The sequence below is a fragment of the Ailuropoda melanoleuca genome, chromosome 5 (assembly GCF_002007445.2).
Source record: "Ailuropoda melanoleuca isolate Jingjing chromosome 5, ASM200744v2, whole genome shotgun sequence".
NCBI lineage: Eukaryota > Metazoa > Chordata > Mammalia > Carnivora > Ursidae > Ailuropoda > Ailuropoda melanoleuca.
The window spans coordinates 26,883,515-26,906,179 of NC_048222.1; the positions used below are offsets into that span (position 1 = coordinate 26,883,515).

At 46.0% G+C, this 22,665-nt stretch overlaps 1 protein-coding gene across 2 annotated transcripts; it reads left to right on the top strand.

Moving 5' to 3' along the window:
* Positions 1-918: 918 nt before the first annotated feature.
* Positions 919-22,406, top strand: MSH5 (mutS homolog 5). 2 transcript variants are annotated; one of them, XM_034660483.1, is made up of 25 exons: positions 919-1,026; positions 1,442-1,601; positions 2,083-2,206; positions 2,709-2,789; positions 2,974-3,036; positions 3,790-3,911; positions 4,097-4,206; positions 4,449-4,484; positions 4,799-4,881; positions 5,629-5,674; positions 9,968-10,106; positions 10,231-10,293; positions 14,979-15,107; positions 15,399-15,471; positions 15,630-15,739; positions 15,974-16,054; positions 19,315-19,402; positions 19,622-19,811; positions 19,929-20,055; positions 20,490-20,639; positions 20,996-21,073; positions 21,259-21,402; positions 21,583-21,720; positions 21,883-21,956; positions 22,176-22,406. In XM_034660483.1, the coding sequence occupies exons 2-25, from the start codon at positions 1,455-1,457 to the stop codon at positions 22,285-22,287; spliced, it is 2,508 nt and encodes an 835-aa protein (XP_034516374.1). In that variant the 5' UTR covers positions 919-1,026; positions 1,442-1,454; the 3' UTR covers positions 22,288-22,406. The 2 variants fall into 2 exon arrangements, with proteins under 2 accessions (XP_034516374.1, XP_034516375.1); XM_034660484.1 differs by having other exon boundaries at positions 20,999-21,073.
* Positions 22,407-22,665: the final 259 nt, after the last annotated feature.

Here is a 22,665-nt window from a genome sequence, read left to right on the forward strand (position 1 = left end):
CAAAATAGTTGCTGGGTGAATAAATGACACCCCTCTGTCTTTAAGGCTGTGGGTGTGTGTGCACCTTCAGAGGGGTGTAGACATGTCTCAGTGGGGGTGTAGTTGTTACCAAGTCTACTTCTCTCCCCCAGAATTTGGTGTAATTTGAGTGCTTCTACCTCCTCTGCGGAGACCAAAATTAAAATTAGGCCCAGTGGTGCCGTTGGGGGGGTGGTCATACCCTGCACCAAGGAAATAGGCAAAGGAGGACTAAGATAGGAGTCTCACTTACTTCTGCTTATTTATTTGAAATACGCAGAAGCTCTTACTAGTTTACCAGGCACTGTCCTAAGCTTTCATAAATATTAACTTGGTACAATTATTTTTTAAGATTTTATTCATCTGTCAGAGCACAAGCAGGGGTAGCAATAGGCAGAGACAGAGGGAGAAGCAGGCTTCCTACTGAGCCGAGCGGTACTCAATTCCAGGAACCTGGGATAATGACCTGAGCCAAAGGCAGATGCTTTACCAAAGTTGAGCCACCCAGGCGTCCCTCGTGGGTACAAATATTAATTTAGAGTTGTTGGCACAGGCTTAATTAATGTTGCTTATCTCCACTCTCCAGAAAAACATGCAACTCTCCTGTGCCCCTTTAGCCAGCTCCCCGCCAATACCCCTAGACCAGTTCCCTGGGTTCTAACTCAGGCTCCGCTTCCGACTTTCTCACGGATTCTACCTCGCGTCAATCAAAGCCCAGAAACACGGAAGACCAGAGGCCGGAAGGATAAGCAACGGCACAGGCGGGAAGTTTGAACGTTCTGGCACCGCCCCATATGCGAATAGGCCAATCAGTGTCCAGCCGTCCTAGTAACTGGTATTCTCTTTCACGCGCGCTCGGTTGGATCTCCAGGCAGGATCCGATCTCTCCGACCAATAGCCGCTAAGAAGGGCGGGGCGTGTGCGCGCGCACCCCGTCCTCAAGGAGGTATGCCGCTCCTGCGGGGGCAAGGCTGTTAGTGACGCGGTTTCTCGCACGTAGCGACCCAGGTGACTAAAAACGCGGGAAACCCGCGCGAGTTGCCCACGGCTGGGGTAGGAAAGTCAAGAGGTTAGGGGTGCGGTCGTAGGGGTGTGGTTGGTAATGGCGGAGAGAGGAGAGGTACAGACAACCCCCACAGGGCCCTCCAGCCAAAGTACAACCTCCGCGCGACCGAAATGAGGGTGGAGCGAGTGCAGTTTTGCAGTCTGGACTTCAGTGATGTACCTGAGAAGTCGTCCGTCAAAATGTCCCACAAATGTTAAAAACAAGATGTTACCGCAGCTCTCCCCGGCCCTCCCAGCCCTGCGCCTCAGCCCCCTTCCAGAAGTCCTGGGTGGATTTGAGTTTCTGCGCACCCCCTACCCCAGCCTCTTCGCGGTGAAACTTCGCCCCTGAACCGCCTTCATTTTTCTGCTCCCGCAGAACCTCCAAGGCCATGGCCTCTATCGTCAGAGCGATCCCAGGCAGGACGCCTCAGGGCCCGGGGCCCGGGGCCGCCTCGCCCAGCTTTCCCAGCCCGGCCCCGGTGCTAGGCCACGGGGAGGCCGAGGAGGAGGAGGACAATGAGCAGGAGCCAGCGGAGGTCTCTGGGGCGGCTTTGTCGGGAGCAGGCGCTTGGATCCGGAGAGTGGGCGTCGGTTGGACCGTCGTCGGGATGTTAGAATAAATGGGCTGGGGAGCGCCTGGGTGGCTCAGTCGTTAAGCATTTACCTTCGGCTCAGGGCATGATCCCTATGCTCTGGGATTGAGCCCCACATCAGGCTCCTCCACTAAGAGTCTGCTTCTTCCTCTCCCACTCCCCCTGCTTGTGCTCCCCCTGCTTGTGTTCCCTCTCTTTCTGGCTGTCTCTCTGTCAAATAAATAAAATCTTTAATAAAAAAAAATAATAAATGGGCTGGGAAGAGCTAGCTAGTCGCTTACCTCTGCTCCGTTTCACACTGACTGAATGGGGATGATGATGACTATCTCAGGGATTTGATAAAATGATTACAATTAAGCAAGACATGGCTTAAGCCTGCATAACCCAGTTCAAATATCTGTTTCCTTTCTTCCTCCCCGGACAGATCCATCTGTGTGTCCTGTGGACTTCAGGATTCTTGGGCATTGCCTATTACGACACTAGTGACTCCACCATCCACTTCATGCCAGATGCCCCAGATCATGAAAGTCTCAAGCTTCTCCAGAGAGGTAGGGGCAGAACCATGGGTTCCTCTACTCTGGGACTGGACCTGTGTTTCATTCATATATCCTCACCTGACAAAATCTGTTTTATTATTTGACTCCTAGAGGCTCTCTCTGTTGTTTGTAGAAATTCATTTCATTACTCAAGGAACATTTATTAGGTGTTTACAGTGTATCAGGTGCTGGACATATAGTCCTGGGCAAATCAGTCATGTCTGTCCTTCAGAGGTTTATAGTCTAATGACAGTCTCCAGGCCACTCCTCTTCCCTCCTACCATCCTGCCAGTCTTAACTACTCTTTTCCAAAACATCATGCCTAACCCATACCTATGCTCCCAATGTGCAGAGCACCCCTTACTTTTAGAGGGAGGAAATGAGGGTGTTTTTTTGTTTGTTTTTTGAGGGGTTTCTTGGAGGGGTTAGAGGGAGATAGCAAGGGGAGGGCTATGGGTTCCTTCTTAGAGGATAAAGATCCTTTAACTCATTTGGTCTCCATTCTCCTTCTAAGTGTTGGATGAAATCAATCCCCGGTCTATTGTTACGAGCGCCAAACAGGATGAGAATATGGCTCAGTTTCTAGGGAAGCTTGGTAAGGACTGGGTAAAGGGAAAAGCGAAAATGGGGAAGGACTAAACTGTGGAATATACCAGGAGACTAAAGGGCTTTGGAGGGAGCTACAGCCAGGAGGCTAGAGTTGGGTGAGTAGGAAGGTGGGACAGAAGCAGGGGACTGAGATGTACGGACTGATGGCCCTTTCTTTGCTTCCCCCACAGCCTCCCAGGAGCACAAAGAACCTAAGAGACCTGAAATCATATTTTTGCCAAGTGTGGATTTTGGTACTTCCTTGCTCTGCCCAGCCCCCCATCCCAGTTTCCCTACCGTTTCTCCTTACTCCAGCCCCATCATCAGAAGTCTCCCTTCAGCTTTATCTCATCCTAACCCTCTGTGTTCTCCAAGCCCCATAACCAGTGTCCTCAAGATCTCTCCTGCTCCCTACCCTTTAATAACCTGAAACCTTTTGAAACTTCCTCATAGACAAGTCTAGGGATGAGGGCCTTCCCTGAGAAGAGGGAGTGGTGACACTTTGTGGATAGCTTTGATTATTGGAATTTTCACCTTTTAGACAAAGCCATTTGTCCCTTAAAAAAAAAAAAAAGGTGACTCTGATGATCCATAAGGTACTTACATCGCCTTCCCAGGCTTGGAAAAAGGATAGGGAATGTTCTATCCTAATTAGATGTTAAGACATTAGTATTATTCATTCCTCTGTTAGTGATGATCTTTTTGACCCCAAATACCAAATAGATACCTTCCTAAGTCACTTATCTTTCTCAGGTTGTGCTCTCAGCCAAAGATCTTTATATTAAGTATAAAAGAGAGAATTAGACTGAGTCTGAAGATTTAGTTCTTGTTCCAGCTTTCCGTTAACTCCCTGTAGCAGCTTGGCAAGTCATATCATCTCTTGCTTCTACTGTGTCGTTCTTTTTTTTTTTTTTTTTTTTTTTTGTCAGAGAGTATTGTCTCATTCTTAAAATGGGGTGAAAAATTGGGCTTCATTACCTTTCTCTCCTATGCCTCTCCCAAAATAGGTCTGGAGATAAGCAAACAGCGCCTCCTTTCTGGAAACTATGCCTTCATTCCAGACTCCATGACTACCACTGAGAAAATCCTCTTCCTCTCTTCCGTTATTCCCTTTGACTGCCTCCTCACGGTGAGAATGGTCCTGGGATGCAGGGGCTGGGATGCAGCAGGCTGGGGGAAGGGACAAGCACCTCATTCCTAGGGTTGAGTCCTAGGAAGTATTAGTCCAGCCCTGGAAAATAATAGTTTTCCCTGGTGTTGTCCAGCCTCGAGACATTGGGATTGACCTCAACTCCATTCCTGATCCCCTCCCAGGTTCGGGCGCTTGGAGGATTGCTCAAGTTCCTGGGTCGAAGAAGAATTGGGGTTGAACTGGAAGACTATAACGTCAGCGTCCCCATCCTGGGCTTTAAGAAATTTGTGCTGTAGGTAATTTATCCTAACCTCAAGCAAAGTTAGGTGGGATTGGGAGGCCTGAATAGTAAGACAGGGTTGGGGGTAGGAGGAGTGGGCAGTGCCCCATCCGGTAAAGTGCTTTAGGACACATAGGAGCACCTGAAGGGGATGTGGAGGTCTGGGGAGAAGACTGAGAAGGGTGGAACTTAGCAATGAACTCACACTGTCCCTACCCCAGCCACCTTCCCTTTTGCTTGTTTTCTGTCCTCAGGACCCATTTGGTGAGCATAGATCAAGACACGTACAGGTAAGGAGATGGAGGCAGGCTGTCGTCTCTGGGGAGGGAAAGGGATTAAGTTTAATGCTCTAATAATCCTAAAGAGGCTCCAGTTTCTTTAATCCTGGGGTTATTAAGGTCTGTCTCCTTGAAGGAAAGGGAAGAGAGGGCTAAGAGAAAGGAAGAAAAGCACAAAGGTGTCAAATAGATATCCTACCTTCCCGAGTGCGGGGACAGACTTTGCAACACTTGATCTCAGGAGTGTATTCCCAACCTCCTTTCCATTTTCTCAGTTCCCTTTAAAAACCCAAGTTACGTCAGACTCCTCCATTTCTCCCTGACAGCGTTCTGCAGATATTTAAGAGTGAGTCCCATCCCTCAGTGTACAAAGTGGCCAGTGGACTGAAGGAGGGGCTCAGCCTCTTTGGTAGGTATGCCCCTTCCCTCATCCCATACTACGGAAGCCTGCCAGAAAAGCAGCTGCCTCCAAACACGTGTCCCAGCCCCTCTCTTCCCACTTCACTCCCACTGCCAGATGTCTCTTCCACTCCCATCCAGCTCTCTTATCCTCTTTGTACCCTCCCTGAGCTTGGGCATCTCCCCTCGCCCACTGTTACCCAGTGTCATTTGCCTATGCTCTCTGACTTTACCAATTCCATGTTCATTCCTTGGGCTTGTATGGATGTTTCTGCTAGTTGTGCACCTGTCCAGGAACTTGGGGAGGCCCCGTGTATAGAGAGGGTTACATAACTGCCTTTATTTTATTGGCATTGAGTCTTTATCAGTTGTCTCTGCTTTAGGGTGTAGTGGGGACATCGCCCCAAGTATCCACATGGTTTCACTGTGCATATCTCGGTGGATTGTGTCTAATGTTTACATATATGTGTTGGGCTTTTTGTGGTTCCAACTACAACCAGTCTGTGTATTTTTCTGGCTGACTGTTCCTGGGAGTGCCCATCCGTCCCCTAAGCCCATGTAAGGTAATCCTGGCTCAGACTTCTGGCCAGGCGCTGGCTTTAGCTGCCTTTGTGTTCTGTATCTGGGGAACGCCCCCAGGCCAGCCTGCCCAAAACCCGAACCTTTGGCCCGGATGCCTCGGTTTAGACACATTCACACATACCTTTCCCTGCCCCTCCCCTGTAACACGCTTACTCCCTGCCCCTGCTCCCCACAGGAATCCTCAACAGATGCCGTTGTAAGTGGGGAGAGAAGCTGCTCAGGTGAGTCTGACATGCATGCCACAGGCTCATGCATGCAGTCTATAGGCTCACATACACCACTCTGTCTGCTAGTAATAAAAACAACTTTCCCAGATGCTGGCTAAATGCATTTAATCCTTACAACAACCCCATGTGGTAGCTAGTATCGTTTGATGTTGTCCATTGATGATGTAGACTTGCATGCACGCAAGCAGCAGAAACACAGTCACAAAACACTAATGCACGCATGATAATATCTTTTTCTTTTTTATTGGAGTGTAGTTGACACACAATATTATATTAGTTTCAGGTGTACAGCATAGTGATTCAACGTTTATATACATTATGAAGTGATCACCACGATAAATCTAGCTACCATCTGTCACCATGGAAAGTTGTTACAGTATTATTAACTATATTCCTTATGCTGTACATTGTCTTTTTTTTAATAACTGGAAGTTTCTACCTCATATGGTAGGACTTTATTTATTTATTTATTATTTTTTAAAGATTTTATTTATTTATTTGACAGAGAGAGAGACAGCCAGCGAGGGAGGGAACACAGGAAGAAGCAGGCTCATAGCAGAAGAGCCTGATGTGGGGCTCGATCCCAGAACACCGGGATCACGCCCTGAGCCGAAGGCAGACGCTTAACCGCTGTGCCACCCAGGCGCCCCTTATTTATTTATTTTTAAAGATTTTATTTATTCATTTGACAGAGAGAGTGGGAGCACAAGCAGGGGGAACGGCAGGCAGAGGGAGAGGGAGAAGCAGACTCCTCACAGAGCAGGAGGGACTTGATCCAGGACCCTGGGATCATGACCTGAGCTGAAGGCAGATCCTTAATGGACCGAGCCACCCAAGTGCCCTGGGTTTTATTTTTTTTTTTAAAGATTTTTAAAAAATATTTTATTTATTTAAGAGAGAGAGAAAGGAGCAGAGGGAGAAGGACAAGCAGACTCCCTCTTGAGCAGGGAGACTGACACAGGGCTATCTTAGGACCCCGAGATCATGACCTGAGCCGAAGTCAGATGCTCAACCGAATGAGCCACCCAGGCACCCCTGAAACATTTTTTTATTTTAAGTACAATATACCCCCCAACGTGGGACTCCAACTCACTATCCCAAGATCAAAAGTCACATGCTCTACTGACCGAGCCAGCCAGGCACCCCACATGGTACTATCTTTAATTATAAAAACCATACTTCAAATTTGAGCTGTTCTCTGATGACTTTCAAAATTGAGTCTCTAGTTCCAACTTCTATATGTGGAGTGTGTACCCCACATCATCCCCACTTGCAGTTTCCTTAGGCCATAGGCAGTTCAGACTCAGAGCCTCTAAACTGATCCCCACTGGACCCGTTCCTCTTCCTGCATCCTTTTTTTCTAGCTAATGGCATTGCTGGCAATACTCCTTCTCAAGCGCTGAACCTTGGATTGATGCTTCTCCTTCACCCTTCATATTCAATTATTCACTAAGGCCTATTGATTCTACCCTGAGATGTCTTTCTCAGCCATTTTCCCACTGCTCTAATTCTGGCTATAATCATTTCCAACCTGGAGCATCACAGTCACCTTCAAATTGGTCTCTCTGCTTGTAATCTCTTCTTTTTCTAATCTGTCCTTCCTTCCAAAATACTTGTCATTCCAAAGTAGATATCTGAACATGTCACTCCACTTCTTTAAACCTTAAGTAGAAACAAAATAACATAAACCTCAGGAGGCTTCCCCATTCTCTGCGGGAGTGAAGATCGACATCTTTAGCAGTGTGGTGTTCAAAGCCCCTCCCATTCACCTCAACTTAAATTTCCATGATTATCTGCTGGATCCTGGCCCAAATCCTTTCTCACTGGATCCACCCTATATTCTAGCAGTTTGGGCCACTTTTTGTCATGGAAATACACCAAGCCTGTGTTTATGTAGTTCCTTCTGGAAAGTCTTTCCTCTTCAAGGTGCAAGCCCAGTACAGTTTCCGTGAAACTTTCACAAGCACCTGTAAGGAGACCAACACGCACCTTCCCGTTTGCTTAGTGCCTGTTTATGTTTTGTGGCTGCACAGTCACATCAGCATAGAGTTAGCCGTCAGCGAACCTGCTCGCTTTCATAACTGCAAGCTCCGTACAGCGGTCATGCTTGTGACCTCAGTGCCTGACACAGCCTTGGATGTGATACAAGTGAGCATGGTACATAGATGCAAGCACACTGGTCACATCATCTCTGCAAACTCAGAGCTGAAAGCTTTGCTGGCCTACAGATGCACAATTCTTGCCCCACCTCACCTGCCCTGTACTGTGTGTCTTTTGGAGGTTAATTTAGGATAATCCCTAAGGTCATCTCCAGGTAATTGGGATCATTTAATTACCCCCACATTCTACAGGTGCAGCTCTCGCATCTCAGCCAGGGATGAGAGGGAAGGAATTCTTAGGGGAGAAGAGAAGAGAGTTAAAGGTGGGTAGGAGTACAGATCCCCCACATAGGTTCCAGCAGGGCATGGAATCATAACCTGAATTACGAACTAAGGACCCAATTGGCCCACCTGGACGGGGCACCAGGAAGGTGACTGAATGTCACAGTATGCTTTGAAGAGCACTGTCCTAGCTGTCTGCAGACCTGAGTTTGAGACCCAGCTATACTTACTAGCACGATGACTTTGGATAAGCGCTTATTCTCTAAGGGCTTCATTTTCTCAGCTGTAAAATTAGGAGGTTTAGCTAAGATTTCTACTGGCACTAGCAATACATGAGTCAGAAAAACCTCAGGATTTTGCAAAACAGGCAGCTTGGCAAAGCTCTCCAAGCAGGGAGGACAGGTATCACAGTCTGGCCTACACTGCGGCAGGTGGAGCTGTCTGTGGCTAAGGAGCAGAGGTGCCTAAAACCCACCCTCGAATCCCGCTCAGCCCTCCACTTCACTCTAACCTGAGGTTTTCTAACCCGGGGTAACTGGGCCTTAACTATAGTGTGAGATGCATATCCTCAGGGCCCATTGTCTCCACAGGTTGCTTGTTACACAAGATAGCATTCTCTAATGCAGAAAAGAATTCATGGGCTCACAGGTCCTTGCAGAGTCTCACATTCTTCACAGCCATAGAAAGACAGGGACAGCCAGAATTAGACAAACCCAGATGAAACACTTATTATTGTATACTAATTTAATTTATTAGAAAGTACTTGAGGCACACAAAAGGAGGAAGTGATGATGATGATATAAACCTCTTTGTTTGCACCTGCAAATTTAAGAATAAGACAATGTTATTAAAGGGGTGCCTGGCTGGCTCAGTTGGTAGAGCATGTGACTTTTAATCTTGGGGTTGTGAGTTCAAGCTCCACATTGGGCATAGAGCTTCCTTAAAAAAGGAGGGGGTCCTGGATGGCTCAGTTGGTTCAGCATCTGACTTTGGCTCAGGTAATCATCTCACGGTCCTGGGATGGAGGTCCTACATCAGGCTCCCCACTTAGCAGGGAGTCTGCTTGTTCCTCTGGCCCCCCCATGTTCCTGCTCTCTCTCTCTCTCAAATAAATAAATACGTAAATTTAAAAGTCCAAAAAAAAAAAAAAGACACGGTTATTGAAGCCTCTTAAGTGTCCCTTCCCAATCCTTTTTTCTCTGCAGAGATGACCATTATCATGAATTGAGGACTTACCATTCCACATGGAATGGCTATCTATATACTTTTACAGAAGAACAGGAAAAGACGAACGTCTGTGCTATTACACCCAGAGGCACTTTCACAGCCAAATGCAGATAAACTCATGCTGACTCACCCTCTCCTACTCAGCTGCAGAGAAGGCTAGAGTGTTGGCACACAAATACCTCAATAGGCTGCTCTCCCTCTAAATATTGACAAGCTCCATCGCATATCCACATGGAATGACACATGGTCATTCAAAACACATCCATCAAAACCATGATAAACAGAGTCGTGCTCACCTGCAGAGATTTTTAGTAGATATGTGTAAACACACCCGCATACATAGGACACTGGGCTTGCCAGTACAGATACGTATCACCACAATCCCCAGGGCCCTCCAAACACACAAATTGAGATCAAGACAATGATGAGGAGGCACCTGGGTGGCTCAGTTGGTTAGGTGACTGCCTTTGACTCAGGTCATGACCCCAGAGTCCCAGGATCGAGCCCTGCATTGGGCTTCCTGCTTAGCGAGGAATCTGAATCTCCCTCTGACCCTCCCTCCTCGTGCTCATTCTCTCTCACTCTTTCTCAAATAAATAAAATCTTAAAAAAAAAAAAAAAGACAATGATGAGAACAGATGTAATCTCTGGTCCCCCGTACTTCATCCCTCACTTCTAGACTATGGTTCACACGTCCAACTCTGGACCTGGGAGAGTTAAATTCTCGGCTGGATGTCATTCAGTTTTTCCTCCTACCTCAGAATCTGGACATGGCTCAAATGCTGCATCGGTTGCTGGGTCATATCAAGAATGTGCCTGTGAGCCCAGGGTGGGGCAGGGAGGTGGGGAAGGAGCTTGAGGGTCAATAGTGGACATTGGGCTTCTTGAGGGGCACTAGAGTGGGAGAAGGAAAACAGTGGCCATCCCCTTGTCTGACTGTAGCTGATTCTGAAACGGATGAAGCTGTCCCACACCAAGGCCAGCGACTGGCAGGTTCTGTACAAGGTAAGGCCTCCCTTCCAGAAGCCCAGAGGTCCAGGTTAAGCCTCTCAGCAGGCAGTCCAGACCCTCTGTACTCTGCTTACCCATCCAACTTTATCCCAACACGTTAACAACAACTCTGTATTATGGAAACTGTCAAAAAAATTTAGAATAATGAACTCCCACATACCCACCATGCAGTTTTAACACCTTGACTCAATACCAATCTTGTTTCATGTATATCTTCTTCCCCTTTCCTCTTCCTGGATTAGTTTGAAGCAGTTCCCAGCCATCATATCATTTCATCCATAACTATTTTAGCATGATTTCTAAAAGAAAATTAATTTAAAAGATAACAGGGGCGCCTGGGTGGTTTAGTCGTTAAGCGTTTGCCTTCGGCTCAGGGCGTGATCCCAGGGTCCTGGGATCGAGCCCCACATCGGGCTCCCTGCTCCGCTGGGAGCCTGCTTCTTCCTCTCCCACTCCCCCTGCTTGTGTTCCCTCTCTCGCTGGCTGTCTCTCTCTCTGTCAAATAAATAAAAATCTTAAAAAAAAAAGAATAACAATACCATGATCTTACTAACAATTAGCATAATTGTTGAATATCATCAATTATCTGATCACATTTCTAATCCTCTCTTAAATGTCATGATTTTTAAAAAAAATACATTTTGTTTGATTAGGATGCAAATATGTTCAACATACGACAATGGGATGATGTCTCTTGAAATCCCCTTTGTGGGTTCCTTTTTCATTTTACTGTTCTCCTTCCATTTCTATCTCAATCTTTAGCTCTCTTTTTCCCCATGCAAATTATTTGGTGAAGAAGTTGGATTGTTTGTTCAGTAGAGTTTTCCTTAAGCTGGATTTTGCTGATTATATTCTATACGTGTTTTTGACATGTTTTACTCTCTTCTAGATTTTTTTGTAAATAGTTGAATCTAGAAGATTGTTGAAATCCAAGTTTGATTTTTTTTCAATATTGTTTTATAAGCAGAGGAATATAATGCCTGATATGTCTGTTTCTCCTTTTGTGATGTTAGCAGCTTTTGATGTTTAATACCTAAGTCCATTAATTCCGTAGGGATTGCAAAGTAGCGTTATTCTGTCATTCTTTCTCCATTTATTAGTCTGAATGTTTCTGTAAAGAGAAACCTCCTCTCATCTGCTTTGGTTACTCAGTGGTACATTTCATATCATAGAAATCACTTGATTTTCTCCCCTGCCTTTATTTACCAGCTCTCAGCATATAGGAAATTATTAGTTCCCCAACATGCCTCAAGGTAGCCAGTGTGTTTTTTGTTGTTGTTTTAATATCATCACAAACTCAGATTTACACATGTGTTTCAGTCCACTGCATTTTTAATCTTTCTACATGTTCAGCTTATTCCATCTATGGTCAATGGGAGCCTCTTCATGTTGGCTTCTGAGTCCTTTAAACATGACCCCCAGACGCCCCCACTTGATAGCTTCCCTCCTGCTCTCTGGTTTGACAAGATGTACCAGATATATCATTTATATCTACTGGTTCTTTCTTTTTTTAAAAATTTTATTTATTTAGAGGCACCTGGGTGGCTCAGTCGTTAAGCATTTGCCTTCGGCTCAGGGCGTGATCCCGGCGTTATGGGATCGAGCCCCACATCAGGCTCCTCTGCTGGAAGCCTGCTTCTTCCTCTCCCACTCCCCCTGCTTGTGCTCCCTCTCTCACTGGCTGTCTCTCTCTGTCCAATAAATAAATTAAAATCTTTTTAAAAATTATTTATTTATTTATTTTAAGTAATCTCTACACCCAAGGCAGGGCTTGAAATCAACCCTGAGATCAGGAGTTGCGTGCTGTACTGACTGAGCCAGCCAGATGCCCATACATTTCTTGGTTCTGACCCAGAACCAGATACTTCTCCAAAGAGCCCTGGTTCCTTTTGGTGAAAAATGGCATTTCTGTATCACAGTCTAAATCCTAGAGGGTGCACGGCATGTTTTGCTTATTGCTTTAAAGGCTTTTCTACAGACATGTAGGAATTTTTAAAAAGTAAAACACCTGATAAACTGGTACTGATGTGAACAATTTAAATTCAGAAGCACAGGGTTCTCACGTTGTATATTCCTATACTATCCTCTTCAACATTTCTTCTTCCATAGCGGAGATTCTGGTTCTCAGTAACACCAGGAATGCTAAGATTAGAATATCACTCATTTGCTTTTTCTTACATTACATCCACAAAAATCTTAGTATAACAATACCAGCACTACTACCAATGAGATTATTGCTGAAAATAATTTAAGAAATTTTGGGGGGAGAAGGGAAGTTCTTTTTGTCTCTACTACGGATACAGCCAAATTACTGTGTTTTAGTCACTTAGAATAGTTCCTCTCTGTTTGGTTATGTCACTATCTGAATATACACTTATGTTCATTTGTTTCATTCTATTTTTTATTTTTAGGAATTGGTTTTTAAATTTAATTTACCTTTATAATTATGTAAAACATTTACACAGTTCCAAAATGTAATCTCCCAAACAAGGGCTAGGTGACTAATTCTTGTTTCTTTTTCCCCCTTTCCACCTATAGATAACATTTTCTTTAAAAAAAGTTTAAGATTTATCCTTCTGTTGTTTTAATTTCTTTTTTTAAAAATAATTTAAGATGGAAAGAAAAGCTGCAAAAATTGTACAGGGTGTTCTTAAATACCTTTCACTCAGCTTCCCTTAATGTTAACATCTTATAAAAAATGTTAACATGTTACATCACCGTAGTCCAAATATCTCATATTTTATGAGTTATAATTCAATGCTATCATTGTTTATTTTTGCTCAAATTTTTCTAGCTTAGATCCTTGAGAGTTCTTTTCAGATTAACTTTTAATGTGCCCATTTGGCCTTCAGATTAGCTTTTCACATTCACATAGGATTTGATAATGCCTTTCTGACATGGCCCCCAGTCCATTTTTGAACACTTCCTAACTTTCTACCACTAAATGACGCTCCAGGCTCATCTTATATTTTCCTTGCCCCAGCCCTGGAATCAACCATTTCTCCAAGGAGTCCTGGTTACTTTCTTTGAAGAACAGTATTAGAAACCAAGGTCTGGACACTGGATGTGGTTATTGCTACTGGGGTATCTGTCACTTCTCACCACAGACAGAGCTAAGAAATAAATCCATGTATGCTATATGCTAATCCATGCATTCACATCTATATTCCTGAATTGATCTATCGATATATTAAAGAACCCACGAGTTCATACTCATACCTCTGATTCCAGGTCAATACCATAGGGTATTCCTCCTTTCCTCATTTGTAACTTCCTTCTCTGACAGTGTGAAATCCGTTTCTCATTACCTACAGCAGTTTCCTATGAACATGAGCAGTTTTATGTAACTATTTGTATATTCCATTCCCACTACTCGCCATTCATCCTCTGCTTCAGCCAGGCCGGCTCTGCATTTGGGCACTCTGCCGAGGAGACCCACTGTGTTCTGCTTAGTATAGTGTGGTGTTTAAAAGCCAGACACCTGGGTTCAAATCGCAGCTCTTTTATTTACTTTGTGAGCCCTTGAGTAAATTATGTTATTTCTTTGTGCTTCAGGTTGCTGGTCTGTAAAATGGAGATAATGCTAGTCCCTATCTCCTCAGATTATTTTGAGGAATGAATGAAATTAATATATGTGAAGACTTTAGAACATTGCCTGTCACTTAGTAAGCATTCAGGAAGTGTTAGCTCTTATTCCCACTGCTATTTGCCCGTGCTCTTGCTCTCAACAAGAATACCCTCCTTTCTTTGAATAGCCTTATTCATGACCCAGTTTGGTTCCTTTTTTTTTTTGTTTTTGAAAGTGAGAGAGATGCATAAGCACACTCTTGGCCCGGCCCGTGAAGGTGGGGGTGGGCAGAGGGAGAGAGAGAATCTCAAGCAGGCTCCATACCCAGCATGGAACCTGACTCCAGACTGAATTCCAGGACCCTGAGATCATTGCCTGAGCGAAATCAAGAGCCATACGCCCAATGAACTAAGTCACCCAAGGGCCCCTCGTTTCCTTTTCTCTGTAAAGATATCCCCAACAATGTTAGCCCATATTAGTCTTATTCTCTGAGCTTCCTTAATTTTAGTCAGTTTCATAACTTGATCAATCTGTCTTGTGGGGTAGGCATTGTTTTTGTTGCTTGTTTGTTTCCATCATTGCTAGATTGTAAACCCTTTGATTTATATACTTGTGTCCTCTGCCACCGAGTAAGGCTCAGTAGATGTCAGTGTGTTCACTTAGTTGAACATTGGCAGGGCACTAACCTTCACCCTGGGGAGTTAACTGTCACTGACTCTCACCCTTCCTCTCTCCCTGCTCCCTTACCTCAGTTCTGTCGTGCCTGCCCCTTCTGCTCATGTACTTCTCTGCCTTTCATATCCCCACTTCTCTTTCTCCTTCCTCAATATGAAATCCTCTCCCCTGTTAAATAACCTACCACTTTACTTTTAAATCTTCTGGGTGTATTTCTGTCTTCCTCACTAGACCATGAACTCATCCGAGACAGGGGCCATATTTTAGTTCTTTGTGGCCTCACTGTTGAGTGGAGTGCCTGACACAGAGTTTTACAGAGGCCATTTCCTCAATTGTTGTTTCTTCTTTGCCCTTGAGATCTTCTGTCTTTCTCATGTGTTTTCTCCTCTGTCCTTCCCTGTCGCCTCAGCCCACCTTTTGTCCATTTCTGCTACAGACTGTGTACAGTGCCCTGGGTCTGAGGGATGCCTGCCGCTCCCTGCCCCAGGCCATCCAGCTCTTTCAGGACATTGCCCAAGAGTTCTCTGACGACCTGCACCATATTGCCAGCCTCATTGGGAAGGTGGTGAGTGGAAGAAAGAGGCAGAGCTCCTAGGGACCTAGGGGAGAAAGGTGGGATTTGGAGGGTGGAGAAAGACCGGGCTCTGGGGAATGTGGTGTTGAAGATGGGAGACATCAGGTCATTTGGATGACCAAACAATGGAATGGTGAGAGGAAGGGGCAGAACTTCAGAAACATGCTTGGAGGGTTAGGGTCAAAGCAGGAAATGAAAGGAGAATAGGAGCCCAAGGAGAGATGAGGAACAGGACTGGGGACGGTTCTGGGTGATGAGCAACTGGACTTTTTATCTCCTCAGGTGGACTTTGAGGGCAGTCTTGCTGAAAATCGCTTCACAGTCCTCCCCAACATAGATCCTGACATTGATGAAAGTGAGTGTTGGGTGTGCAGTTGGGCCTGTGAGCCCTGAAACACGAGCCCACCCAGTGACGGGGTACCATCATCAGTAGGTGGCCACTGCAACCGGGGATAACCATGGCACAGGGCGGGAACCTTACTTTTGATACCCACACATCTTCCACCCTCCTAGAAAAACGAAGGCTGATGGGACTTCCCAGTTTCCTCACTGAGGTCGCCCGGAAGGAGCTAGAGAATCTGGACTCCCGTATTCCTTCATGCAGTGTCATCTACATCCCTCTGGTGAGGGCAGGAGGGTGGGTGTAACCCCCAGGGATCTTTTATGGGAGATATTAAGCTTTTGAAGGACACACTCTGCTAGATGAGAAAACTGGAGAAGCCTGAAGAACATGAACACCCTGTGGTAGCTTTAAGCCCCCGAGGGGAGCACTGTCGAATACAGGGCTCTCTGGTGTCCTCCAGGGAGATACGGTGCCCCGTACTTCACTCCCTGTTTTACCTCTTCACTCTCCTCAGATTGGGTTCCTTCTCTCTATTCCCCGCCTGCCTTCCATGGTAGAGGCCAGTGACTTTGAGATTGAAGGACTGGACTTCATGGTAAGACCCTTGACCTCTTCAGGGGGTAATAAAAGAAATAAGTCAGCAGCTGAGGGAGGGCCTTAACCCATCAGCACTGCCCAATATGGGATGTCTCTTCTATAGTTCTACTTTGATCCTTACCAGCTCTGAGATAAAAGGGAAAGAAGTCAGGGTAGGAAAGAAATGAAAGACCTGTACTCTGAAAACCATAAAACCTTGATGAAAGAAATTGAAGACACAAAGGAATGGAAAGGCATTCCATGCTCTGGAGTTGAAAGAACAAATATTGTTCAAATGTCTATACTACCCAAAGCAATCTACAGATTTAATGCAATCCCCATCAGAATACCAACAGCATTTTTCACAGAACTAGAACAAACAATCCTAAAATTGGTATGGAACATAAAAGGCCCCAAGTAGCTAAAGCAATCTTGAAAAAAAACAAAACAAAACTGGAGTTATCACAATTCCAGAGTTCAAGTTGTATTACAAAGTTGTAGTAATCGAAATAGTATGAAGATAGCACAAAAATAGACATGTAAATCAGTGGAATAGAGCAGAAAGTCCAGAAATAAACCCATGATTATATGGTCAATTTTTTTTTTCAAGATTTTATTTAATGGGGTGCCTGGGTGGCTCAGTTGGTTAAGTATCTGCCTTTGCCTCAGGCCATGATCTCCGGGTCCTAGGATTGAGCCCTGTGTTGGGCTCTCTGCTCAGTGGGGAGTCTGCTTCTCTCTCTGCCCCTTCTCTTCCTTCCCTCCTCCCCCACTCCCAGCTTGTGCTCTCTCTCTCACATAGATAAATAAAATAAGGCGCCCCTGGTCAATTAGTCTTTAACAAAGCAGGAAAGAATATGCAATGGGGAAAAGACATTCTCTTCAACAAATGGTGTTGGGAAAATTGGACAGCCGTATGCAAAAGAATGAAACTGGGCCACTTTCTTACACCATGCACAAAAATAAACTCAAATGGATTAAGGACCTTAATGTGAGACATGAAACCATAAAAATCCTAGAAGAGAGCACAGGTAGTAATTTATCTGACATTGGTCATTGCAACATCTTTCTAGATATGTCTCCTGAGGCAAGGAAAACAAAAGCAAAAATAAACTATTGGGACTACATAGGGCCGCCTGGGTGGCTCAGTCTGTTAAGCTTCTGAGTCTTGGTTTTGGCTCAGTTCGTGAGATCAAGCCCTGTGTTGGACTCCTTGCTCAGCACAGCGTATGCTTGTCCTTCTCCCTTCCCCTCTACCCCTCCCTTCACTCGTGCTCTCTCTCTAAAATAAATAAATAAGTAAATCAATAAATAAATAATCTTTAAACTACTGGGACTATGTCAAAATAAGAAGCTTCTGCACAGCAAAGGAAACAACCGATAAAAGATGACCTACTGAATGGCAGAAGATATTTGCAAATGACATACCCAATAGAGGGTTAGTATCCAAAAGATATAAAGAACTTAAGGGGTGTTTGGCATGAGACTCTTGATCTCAGGGTTGTGAGTTCAAGCTCCACGTTGGGTGTAGAAATTACTTAAATAAATAAAACTTTTTAAAAAAGTATATAATTCAACACCAAAACACCCAAATAATCCAATTTAAAAATAGGTAGAACACATGTTCAGACATTTGTCCAAAAAAGACATCCCAATGGCCAACAGACACAGGAAAAGATGCTCAACATCACTGATCATCAGGGACATGCAAACCAAAACTACAATGAGGGGCGCCTGGGTGGCTCAGTCATTTAAGTGGCCCAACTCTTGATTTTGACTCTGATCATAATCTCAGGGTCATGAGATCGAGCCCTGCAGTTGGGTCTGGACTCAGCACAGAGTCTGCTTCTCTCCCTCTCCTGCTGTCCCTCCCTTCTCTCCCTCTCAAATAAATTAAATAAATAAATAAATAAATAAATAAATAAATAAATAAATCTTAAAAAAAAAACACCCCACAATGAGATATCATCTCATACCTGTTAGGATGGCTAAAATAAATAAAAAACTCAAGCAACAACAAGTGTTGGCAAGGACGTGGAGAAAAAGGAACCCTCATGCACTGTTGGTGGGGTTGTAAACTGGTGCAGCCACTGTGGAAAACAGTATGGAAGTTCCTCAAGAAATTAAAAATAGAACTACCCTATGATCCAGGAATTGCACTACTATTTACCCAAATATACCCAAAGAATACAAAAACACTCACCTCTATGTAGCAGCATTGTCCACAATAGCCAAGCTGTGGAAGCAGCCCAAGTGTCCACTGACAGATGAATGGAAAAAGAAGATGTGGTATTGCATACGATGGAATATTACTCAGCAATAAAAAAAGAATGAAATCTTACCATTTGCTATGGCATGGAGTATTATGCTAAGTGAAATAAGCCAGTCAGAAAAAGACAAATTCCATATGATTTCACTGTATGTAGAATTTAAGAAACAAATGGACAAAGAGAAAAAGAGACAAACCAAAAAACAGACTCATAACTATACATAACTATAGAGAACAAAATGATGGTTACAGGGGTGGGGGGTAGTGGTGGGTGGGGGATGAGTGAAACAGGTGAAGGGGGGATTAAGAGTCCACTCACCTTGACCAGCATAGAGTAATGTGCAGAATTGTTGAGTAATGTACACCTGAAACTAATAAAACACTGTATGTTAACTATACTGGATTTTTTAAAAAAGAGTTGTAGAAATCATCAAGGAAAGGTCTTATAAAGATGAATATTTGAGGGGTGGTGCCTGAGTGGCTCAGTCAGTTAAGCATCCAACTCTTGATTTCGGCTCAGGTCATGATCTCAGGGTTATGAGATCAAGCCCTGCCTTAAGCTCCATTCTGAGCAAGGAACCTGCTTAAGATTTTCTCTCCCTCTCTCTCTCTGCCCCTTTCCCCCAACCCACTCCCTCTCTCTCTTAAAAAAAAAAAAAAAAGAATATTTGGGCGATAAACTTATAAAGAAAATAAGGAATTGATTTCCGGAAAGGTCAGAATAGAGGTGACTTTGAGGAGTTGGAGAGGGTCGTGATTAATGGCTCTCTGGGATAGCTGACAAAATTGTAGTTTTTTAATCTACTTTTCAACCTACATGGTTGGTTACAAGGGTATTTGCCTCATAATAATTCCTTAAGCCATATATTTGTTTTATACAGTTTTCTGTATCTGTTATATTTTTAAATAAAAGTTTTTTAAAAGAAAAAAAAAGGGTGGGGCCAGAGGCGGCGTTAGAGAGGATGGGGACCAAGAATGCAAAGCCCACAGCTTTGAGCCCTTGTTCCCAGTTTCTGTCAGAGGAGAAGCTGCACTATCGCAGTGCTCGAACCAAGGAGCTGGATGCATTGCTGGGGGATCTGCATTGTGACATCCGCGGTGAGGAGAAGCAAAGCGCTGGAGGGGAGCGGGCAGCTTGGAGGACAGTCTAACAGGCTTCTTTCTTTCTGCTCTCACTCTGACTCTGCACCTTTTCCCCTCAATGTCTTGGGGTGTCTCAGACTATATCTGCAAGCCTGTTTCCAGGTGTCTGCTGCCTTCTTTGTCTCTTCATTTTCCCCTGGAGCTGGCCCAGCTCCCTCCATCCCCTGCTTCCAGACCAGGAGACCCTGTGGATGTACCAGCTGCAGTGCCAGGTGCTGGCAAGGGCCGCTGTCTTGAGCCGGGTGTTGGACCTTGCCTCCCGCCTGGATGTCCTGCTGGCTCTTGCCAGTGCTGCCCGCGACTATGGCTACTCAAGGCCCCGTTACTCCCCCCAACTCCTTGGGGTCCGAATCCAGAACGGCAGGTGAGAACAGAAGAGGGTGGAGGCATAGACACAAGGAGCTCAGAGGCCCCATCTTCTGGTGGCTTCATTCATCTGCATTCAGGGGCCACGGGGGAGGTACCTTTCTACCCACTGCAGACATCCTCTGATGGAACTCTGTGCCCGAACCTTCGTGCCCAACTCTGCAGAATGTGGTGGTGACAGAGGGAGAGTCAAAGTCATCACTGGACCCAACTCCTCAGGGAAGAGCATATACCTCAAACAGGTGAGGACAGTCCTTGCACACTGGGCCTCTGGCATCTTCTTCATTGTCTCCACCTCCCACCTGCCTGCACACCCAGGTCCCTGCAGCTCCTGCCTGGTGTTCTGACCTGACCTGCCATGGAAAGGCCATCGTGCCCACCCCCTGCTCCTTGCATGTTCTCCTCTCTACTTGAGGGAGAGCCGTGCTCTAACAGATCCCTCTGTGCCCTGAAAGCCTCTCCCATCTCTGAACAGGTCCGTGCTGTTCCCAAGTGTGCCTCTGCCCCCTCTCCTGCCTTCTTTTCTGATTCTAAAGAGAGCTGAGGCGGCTATCCTCTCCTACTACACTGTGCCCGCACCTCCTTGATCTATAATTCACCCCTCAGCCTTGCCTCGCCCTCACCCCCACCCTGGCCCACACCACCAGGCCCAAGACCCTGTCTCCTCCATATTTAGGTAGGCTTGATCACGTTCATGGCGCTGGTGGGCAGCTTTGTGCCAGCAGAGGAAGCCGAAATCGGGGCTGTAGACGCCATCTTCACCCGAATCCACAGCTGTGAATCCATCTCCCTGGGCCTCTCCACCTTCATGCTCGACCTCAACCAGGTCAAAGGGAGCAAACGGGGGTGGGACTGGGGGAGGGTGTTAATGAGGAAGGAACTCTATTCTTGGAAAATGATCAGAACACGCAAACCATTCCCTCGTGCTGTCTGTATTAGGGGCAGGGAGCACCAAGTTCAGGGACTGGGAGAATCAACACCGTGAACCTTTACTGAACCGTTACTTTGCATGAGGCCCTGTTGGCAATGAAAGGATGAACAAAACAGGAGTCTCGCCATTCATGAACTTGCAGTCCAGTAGGGTGGACACACACAGGCAGCCTTCCTCCCAGGCAGACTGCGGTCAGTGCGTTGCAGGCCTTGAACACTACTGAAATTCTCCCTTGTGCACCTGGTGTCCAGCAGGTGGCGAAAGCAGTGAACAATGCCACCAAGCAGTCTCTGGTCCTCATTGACGAATTTGGAAAGGGAACCAACACGGTGAGGAGACAAACTGATGAGAAACTGAGGAGGGGAAAATGGGGGGGGGACCCGCTCAGGAGAGGAATGGGGGTATGTGGGCAGAAAAGAAACAGAAAAGTGCAAGACGGGGACGGGTAGGGCAGGAGGAGAGGTGTACACAGGGGCACCTGTGGTTCCGTACCCTCACCCTGCCCTGTGTGCAGGTAGATGGGCTTGCGCTTCTAGCCGCTGTTCTACGACACTGGCTGGCACTTGGACCCATGTGCCCTCACATCTTTGTGGCCACCAACTTTCTGAGCCTTGTTCAGCTCCAGCTGCTGCCACAGGGGCCTCTTGTGCAGTACTTGGTAAGGACACCAGTCCAGCCGTCTAGGGATCCCTAGGATGAGCACTTCCCAGAACCCAGAACAGGCTCCTCAGAACGAGGCTTCCTTCCCGTTTCTCACTCCCCACAGGGATCGGCCCAGGGTTTCAGGGCAGGACGCAGAGTGATTCATGATACACTGTCCCTTTCTATCTCTTTTAAGACCATGGAGACCTGTGAGGATGGGGACGACCTAGTCTTCTTCTATCAGGTGTGTGAAGGTATTGCCAAGGCCAGCCATGCCTCCCACACAGCTGCCCAGGCGGGGCTTCCTGACCAACTCCTTACTCGTGGCAAGGAGGTGAGAGCCAAAGATCAAACACCTATGTCAGGACTCCCTACCATTGTCCCTGCTCCTCTCAGGAGCCTGGCTTTCTGGTCCATGGGATTTCTGGCCCTTTTTTCCTGTTCTCTTACCCAACTCCCTCACCCCCACCCCCCACCCCCGACTTCTTGTTGCTAGGTCTCAGACTTGATCCGCAGTGGGAAACCCATAAAGCCTGTCAAGGAGTTGCTAAAGGAGAAGCAAATGGAAAAGTGAGCATGCGGACCAGTGTCCTGGTTCTTTCCAGCATGTTCTGCAGCTCTTCTCCCCATTTCAGGGACCCAGACAGCCCCTTTGTCCTTCAAAGACCCATGATTTGTTTCTGAAATTCCCTAAATTTTCCTGGGTTCCCCATGCCACAGCCTCTGCCTTCTGCGTGGGGACTCAGTTTTCCATTCTGCCATAAACCCCGCTATCCTCTCTCCCCTCAGTTGCCAGATGTTAGTAGACAAATTTCTGAAACTGGATTTGGAAGATCCCAACTTGGACCTGGACCTTTTCATGAGTCAGGAAGTGCTGCCTGCTGCCACCGCCATCCTTTGAGAGCCCTTCCTTGGCCCTCCTCCACCTCCTGACAACCCAGACAGCTGTCATGCCCCCTCTGTTTCCACATCTCCCTCAGACCCAGAATTCTCAGCTTTCCTGGAAATTTTGTTTCATATTAGGAATAAAGTTTACTTCAAAGTTATTGTTTCTTTCGACCAGCCAATACAAAACAAAAGAATAAGAACGAGATAAAACACCAAGAGAATTCCACAGAGGGGCCTGCCCTGCCTCATTAAAAACACAGGGACACGGGGTGCCTGGCTGGTGCAGTCGGGAGAGTGCGACTCTTAATCTTGGGGTCGTGGGTTCAAGCCACACGTTGGGCATAGAGATTACTAAAAATAAATCCGCTTACACAGACACATACACAGTGAC

Bases quoted from the DNA above. Each gene is read 5' to 3' on its own strand.
- MSH5 (XM_034660483.1), top strand. From the start codon at position 1,455: ATGGCCTCTATCGTCAGAGCGATCCCAGGCAGGACGCCTCAGGGCCCG. The intron at 4,485-4,798 runs GTAAGGAGATGG...TCTCCCTGACAG, and splicing joins ATAGATCAAGACACGTACAG to CGTTCTGCAGATATTTAAGA. The intron at 15,740-15,973 runs GTGAGGGCAGGA...CACTCTCCTCAG, and splicing joins GTGTCATCTACATCCCTCTG to ATTGGGTTCCTTCTCTCTAT.